The following is a 7,565-nucleotide window of genomic DNA, read 5'->3' as shown; positions in this document are numbered from 1 at the left end:
CTGGACTGATAATCACTGTTTGGTTTCTTTAATTTTTGTAGCCTCTGCTTTTGTGTGCATATTTGTGGGAGATCCTCAATTAGTCCAGAGTTTGGGGGAGCCAGTTTCTCCAAATAGCCAACAATCATTCATTGTGCTCTCATTGGATCCAGGATGAATTGCATGTAAAGTAGCCTAGCTGAAGTAAGAGAAACTTAATGCTATCAGAATTCATGGCTATTTTTTCCCACTGACTCCAGTAAATATACTCCAGTTATGATAGTTTTATTCTATTTCAGCCATTATTTCTCCCCGATAATTCCAGGGCTAAGCGTTGCTAGAAAACACCTGTTGGCCTCACAGAGCTACTATTTGCAGAATGCTTTCTCAGTCAATCCCTCTTCGCATTACTCTGGAAACTGAGCCTGTGTGAGGAAGAGGCGAGAGGAGGGTTCACTAATGACACTCAGTACCCTTGGCAAACTATGATCCCCAAGATTGTTTCGGCAAGTAGTGACTGTTTAGAGTGGAATGAAGGTGTTCTAAATGTGTGGTGTGAATGCAAGGAGGATGCAAGGTAGTTTTTGGAGCAAAAAAGGCAAGCTCATCACATGTTGCAGAGGAACAGAGACTGACCATGGGCTAAAGTGCCACAGAAAACACATGTGCATGCCTGGCAGGCCTCTCCAGATAGGAAATTCCCAGGAATTGTTGGGAATTGTCAAAAAACACCCGTCCTCAACCCATTAAATTCAGGACACTGATACAGTGGCAGCTGCCAGCCACAAACCAGCAAAACTGTGTCTCTTGAGAGGTGGTGGGGGAGGGGCAGTGACCTTGGCTTCAGGAATCCTAGCTGAAGGCCCCTTCCAAAAGAAGTGGGGGCGCTCCAATTCCCCCAGGGGCTCCCTCCACTACACCTTTGCACTATGCTGTCTGAGGATCCTTCGAGGTAAGGCAGTATTATCAACGCCGGTATTAACGCCCTATTTAGGGAGCCACCTAGAGAGTTTAAGGCAGAAGTGAGTTTTAAATTGGAGGATGTGCTGCTTCACAACTCTTGGCTAGCCGGTGCCACCCACATGGAACATTTTAGCAGCTTCCTTCGACTGCAATACTTTTTTTCCGCTACAACTTGTGCATTTTCCTCCACGGAACAGCTGCAGTTCCCAGAGAATCTCAAAGAGGAGGCGCGGGCGATTCCTCGTCTGGGACCACGGAGGGAGAGGGGAAACCCGAACCCTCAAGAAGTCTTTCTGGTCTCCCGCTCCTATAGGAGCGCCGAGCACGCCGGGGCAGCAGCCTCTGGGGAAGGACAGACCACCTCATCCGAGGGACAGAGGCCGGCCGGCAAGGGGAGGTGCCAGGGCTGGCAACATCGCGCATGCGCAAGGAAGTTGCCGGCTTTCTTGCCCGACCGAGCAGTTCGAGGGAAACGGCGAGCGAGCGAGTCCTCCTCATGCTGCGGAATCAGAGCGCCGCTGATTCCGCCGTTGTCGCGACTGAAGAAGCGGAGGGGCGATGGGAGCTGGAACAGGAGCCGCCAGGAGCCCAGGAGGGCGACGAAGGTGCTCGAGAGCAGCCGCGGCAGCCCGGCCGTGGTCAGGTGCACGACATGGAAGATGCGGACGTTGCCAAGCCCGGCGGCGACAGCTCCTGCTGCCTCCGCGCGAGGCTCCTCTGGAGACGCGGGACGCCCGGTGGGTGACGGCGAGGGCCGGCGGCCGGGCGGGAGGGCTGTCCTGTCGGGTGACATTGCCTTCGTGGGCGCTGTCGCCCGTGGCGCTGCCCGTCTTGCTGGCGTCTTCTGTCCCGGGAGGTGGGCTTGGCAGGCGAGGTGGGGCAGGGCAGGGCAGGGCACAACACAACACAACTTGTGCGCCCCGCCTTGACCTCCCAGGCGGAGTCGCGCGAAATGAGCGCCTCGGCGCTTTCATGTTTCCTCGGGTCATGGCAAAGGTGCTGCCCCCTTGGCCGCTCGCCTCTTCCTGTGGCAAGCGAGTTCCAGCTTGCCTTGAAAATGAGGTATTCCTAAGCCCTGCCTTTAAGTTTCTGTCAGAAATTATTTCTCTCAACCCTGGAAACTTCACGCTAATTAAGAAGAACAGCTTTAATTCTTGAGCTCTGAAGAAGTTATTTAGTTAGTCTTTAGTTATTCTATTCTGTTTATAAGGCTACTATACTGAAACCCCTTCTTTGAAAAAGGTGCATTCCTTTTTTGTTTCCTTTCTCCTTTTTCAAAAACCTCAAAGGACACATTGTAACCCATTTACTCTGCTCTGATTAACCTAGAATCACCTTATCAAAACAGATTGCTGGCCTTGCTCCTCACAGAATGGTAAATTGAGGATGTAAAGGGGAATATTCCCCTTTACTAGTCTTTACTGTCTGACTCAATATCATTTCACGTGGGTTGCTTTCTCCTTAATTTGCTTTAAGATGGCTAAAAGTATGATTTTCTTCCATGTTTATGATGTTAAGTATAGAACGAGGGGATTATGTTTGAATTCCAAATTAATTACTATAGCATATAGGTGATTATATTCTATATGTTAAAGCCTGATTATGAATATTATTCATAATAATACTTATTAGATTTATGCTTGGTTTGTCAAGCTAAAACCCCCTAAAAAGCAGGTCACAAGTTATTATAGAACTTTAAAAAGTGAAGTTAACTTCGTTAAGGGAAACTAATCTGTGTTACCCTGGGAGTCACATACTGTGAGTCTCTGAGCCTGACAGAGTAAGAAATGTATTCCAGAACAAAGGGCACTAGATAATCTACCCTTCCATTTTCTGTTACTAATGTACACAACAGTTAGATCAATATATTTAACTGTTGTTAATACTTAAAGTATGCTGCTGTGGAAAAGCAAACTAACATTTTTTAAAAAGCTTTATGAAGTGAATCATCTAGTAATTGAAGTCCTAGGGGAGGTGCAAAAATGTAATCCTTTGTTTTAAAAAGTGGTGATCTGTAAGACTAGGAAGACTAGCATTCTGTCAGCTGCTAGTAATAGTTCATGTTTTCATTAATTACAAAAGCAAGAACATTGTGAAACTTATGGTTGCAGAGAAATATTTTATGCTGAATTTTAGTCCAAATCTGTACTGAGCTGGTAAGAAGTTATAGGGCAAAGGATAGTTCCTGAAGCTCTGTAGAACATGAAGAATTACTGTTGAAACTACCTTCCTATATCAAAGGAGACACAAGCACATTACTTGGTAATTCTTTTAATACACTTTGGTACATAGAATATAGTAAACCTGTGTTTCAGTTATACTACTTCAAACTGCAGGAGCATGGAGGACTTGTACGGTTCTGGGATTTTCCATATAAACTATCTACTATTGTTATTAGAATATTCACTTCTGTGAGCCCTCATGTAACAGCAGTCTAAACTGACAGAGCCTATACACAAACTTTCCCTTCATACGAACTAGTCCTATTTTTTTGCCAACGGAGCTATGTAACCAACTTGAAAGTTCCCAATTTAATGTTTCTTTAAAGGGCTAACAGTGCCTCACTAGCAGCAGCAACTGGGGTTGTCTGGGGGGGGGGCAGCAGGGCACATGCTCAATATTCTACAGAGGAGGACAGGTGAAGAACATGCATGGTGCTTGGAAGCTGCTAACTGTGCACTCAAGCGAATGTATCTGGTTATGTGGGGAGGTGAATATCTGTTCCAAAGTACCGGAGTGATTGCCCCATTCACCCCAAATAAAGGACTACACCTGCACACTAACATCCACAGCTCTTTCTTCTTCATTTTCCTCTAGGATGAAAAATGTGTCATCCAATTGTCCTGTTTCTTTTGTGGAACAGAAATAGAATGTGTTTGGATAGTGTGTGCATAGTGTTGTGAATTTATTCATGTACAGTGGTTTGCTATTGCTATTTTTGTTCTATTGACATACACATTTAGCCAATGAACAGAGTTTAGCTTGGTGTTGGTTCAAATGTTTGCAACCTCCCCAACCTTTATGCTGAGGAATTTTAAGGGTATTGGAGCAATATGGTATGAGGACAGGTGACTCAATGAAAACTAGAGCCTGACGTATAGAAACTAGGAAAACTAGAGCCTGACATATAGAATAATATTTTTACAATTGGTTGAAATCCTGTTTAACCTATTTAACATCCTGGTTGATCTGTGGAATGGAGAATTGACCCGGGCAATTGACATGATCACTCCTAAATATCCTCTTCCGTCAAGGAGAGCCCACAAGGCTCCTTGGTATACATCTGAGTTGTGGGCAGTGAAGCAGACTGGGAGATGTCTAGAGCATAGGTGGAGGAAATTTCATGCTGAATCTGACCAAACACAACTGAGAGCTCCCTCTCAAGCCTATGCTGTGGTGGTGAGGGCGGCAAAGAAGGAATTCCTCTCTGCTTTCATTGCATCCTCACAGTGCCATCCAGCTGAGTTTTTCCAGGTAGTGCAAGGTTTGTTAAATTCTGGGCCAAAAAATGACTTTATCGCACCATTTGTGGCTCACTGTGATGACTTTGCCCAGCACTTTAGGGATAAAATCACTCAGATTTGTCACGAGCAGGACTCTACGATTGATGTAGTACCTGAACAGGTGTCCAGAGAGCTGTCTGGTCTATCTTTATTGGATGAGTTTCAGTTGTTGCAGCCTGAGAATGTGGACAAGGTGCTTGGACTTGTCCAGCCTACCACTTATTTACTTGACCCTTGTCCTTCATGGCTACTCATCAAAGCCAAGGACAGGATGTATACCTGGGTCTGGGAAGTAGTTAATATCTTTCTGAGGGAGGGTCAGGTTCCTGCCTCCTTGAATGAGGCAGTGATCAGGTCCATCCTAAAGAGGGTGAACCTGGACCCAGAGATGGCCAGCAATTATAGACCAGTGGCTAACATCCCATTCTTGGTTAAGGTACTTGAGCGGGTGGTGGCCAGGCAACTCCAAGCTCTCTTAGAGAAAACTGATCATCTGCATCCATTTCAGTCTGGTTTCTGGCCTGGTTATGGGACGGAAACTGCCTTGGTTGCCCTGTATGATGACCTGCGCAGGGAGAGGGACAGGGGGAGTGTATCCCTGTTGGTTCTCCTGGACCTCTCCGTGGTATTCGATACCATTGACCATGATATCCTTCTGGATAGGCTGACCAGGTTGGGGGTCGGAGACACTGCTTTGCAGTGGTTCTGCTCCTACTTGACAAACTGATTCCAGAAGTTGATGCTGGGGGATATTGCTTTGTACCATGGCAGCTTTGCCATGGAGTTCCACAGGGTTTCATTTTATCTCCCATGCTTTTTAACATCAACATGAAACAGCTTGCAGAGGTCATCAAGAGGTATGGACTGCAGAATCATCAGTACACTGATGACACCCAGCTCTACCTCTCTTTTACATCTAATCCAGGTGAGGCAGTGGATGTCCTGAACTGGTGCCTGGCTGGGGTGATGGACAGGATGAGGGCCAGTAAATTGAAGCTTAATCCAGACAAGACGGAGGTCTTGTTGGTAAGAGGTTTAGCCTCCTGAGTTGGTGTTTCCAGCCCTGTTCTGGATGGGTTGCACTCCCCCTGAAGAACAGGGTGTGCAGTTTGGGAGTGCTCCTTGAATCAGAACTGTCCCTGGATTCCCAGGTGATGGCTGTGGTGAGGAGCGCGTTTCTTCAGCTTTGGCTAATTTATCAACTGCACCCCTATCTGGATGAGGAATTCCTGGCAACGGTGATCCATGCACTGGTAACTTCCCAATTGGACTACTGTAACATGCTCCATGTGGAGCTGCCCTTCAAGAAGGTCCGGATATTTCATTTGGTTCAGAATAGAAGTGCCAGGTTGTTAACAGGAACTGGCAGGTGTGAACATATAATGCCAGTCCTTTATCACCTACCCTGGCTACCAGTTGAAGTCTGGGCCCAATTTAAGATGCTGATGATGACTTATATAGCCCTAAATGGCCTAGGAGCTGGTTACCTGAAGGAGCATCTCCTTCCGTATGTACCTGCCCACCCCTTAAGATCTGGGGCAGAGGCCCTTCTCTGGGAGACCTCCTTGAAGGAGATTAGGAGGGTGATTACTCGGAGAAGGGCCTTCACTGTGGTGGTGCCCTGATTGTGGAATACGCTCCCCAGAGAGGTTCACCTGGCACTGGCACTTTATTCTTTTTGGCACCAGACTAAAACCTTTTTATTTTCCCAATATTTTAAGGTTTGACTGTTATTTTAATCAGGGTTTTATTGTTAGAATTTGCTTAGGATGCTGTGTTTTTTGTCCTGTTAAACCATCCCAAACTATGGTAAGGGATAGTCTAAAAACATTTTAAATAAATAACATTTTACTTAGATGTGCCTATTTTATTTTTCTCAATGCCTTTGCCCTTATTGGCTAGAAAGCTAAAAGGCTGGATGTGGTTTATGATTCAGTGAGCTATTCACTGGAATCCTGCTTGCACACTTTCCCTAATCTCCAAAGTTAAAACTGATGAGTTTTTTTCAAGGAAAGCTGAAATTCCAGAAATTAACCTGAGATATTCCTAGGGGTTCAGGGTCCCACAGAACCTGCACTGTGCTGTGTCCTTTGCCTCATCTAAGCATCGAAAACACATTTTTTATGTTAAGTCTTCTCCAACTTGAGGTACAAAAAACGTAAAGTAGAGGCATCTCCACATCCAAGGTTTCCCATGGAATCAAAATTATTTGTTAAGGTGTTATAAATAAGCACCACTGAGTGGAAATTCTTTTTGTTGGCATTTCCATGGAGTTATATGTAGGAGTAAAGAAGGGCTGAAAGTAACATACTGGCTCAACAAAAAGCTGCTACTTCTGTGTCGTGATTCTCTGGCATGATCCTTCTTTTCCCCATGTTTGCAAACTAAAAACGCCCCAAACCTGAATTAGTTATTTATTTTATTCGAAATTATAAATGCTGAATGTCAGGGCAAAGTCATTCCAAGGTGGTTTTCAAAAACAAGTTAAACAACATAAAATACTATATAAACCAAATGCTTGTTCAGCACGTTAATACTAACTTGTAGAATGGCTGGGTTCTGTTCTCACTCTGGCCTACCACCTCTGTAGCCTGGCAGAACAACCCATGAACAACCCATAGCTCTGTGTTTGTATGTAATGACAGCCCATGGTTCAAACAATCCAGGGTTTGCAACCATAATTTTTCTTTCTGGGTTGTTCATGGTTAACGACAAATAATGGATCATCATTATATGCAAACATAACCTAACTCTGCAAGTTATTTTGTGAGAAATACAGAAAACTATCTTGCTATTAGAACATATTATCCTAGTTTGCATATCATGGCAGGGTTCAGCAGCAAATTAATAGTTATCTAATTAATTAGAATCTGTGTGGGTAATTAACCCATAATTTGTAGAAAAATATGCCATGCATGGAGCTACTTCCAGTTTGCAAGAACAACCTGAGAACAGCTTGTTTTTGGGTTGTTAGTGGGACATCCAAACTTTGACACTTAGCTATTTTATGGGTTCGACACTCTAAAATTAACCCATGATATGCTATTAAATTAATTTTGGGTTTACCAAATCAACGTCATGGCAGCTATGCCATGGGGTACCACAGGGCTCCATTCTATC

General features: G+C 44.8%; 1 protein-coding gene across 1 annotated transcript in view; it reads left to right on the top strand.

The window, feature by feature from the left end:
- Window positions 1–1,363: 1,363 nt before the first annotated feature.
- Window positions 1,364–7,565, top strand: part of SLC35G1 (solute carrier family 35 member G1) — a 29,606-nt gene continuing 23,404 nt past the window's right edge. The window contains exon 1 of the mRNA XM_044420082.1: window positions 1,364–1,679. Within this exon, the coding sequence (XP_044276017.1) occupies window positions 1,364–1,679 (316 nt within the window). The remainder of the gene's footprint in view (window positions 1,680–7,565) is intronic.

The sequence above is a fragment of the Varanus komodoensis genome, unplaced genomic scaffold (assembly GCF_004798865.1).
Source record: "Varanus komodoensis strain SLA01 unplaced genomic scaffold, ASM479886v1 scaffold11, whole genome shotgun sequence".
NCBI classification, from domain to species: Eukaryota; Metazoa; Chordata; class Lepidosauria; order Squamata; family Varanidae; genus Varanus; species Varanus komodoensis.
Note: the sequence above shows the minus strand (reverse complement) of the source record. Positions and strands in the feature narration are given on the sequence as shown.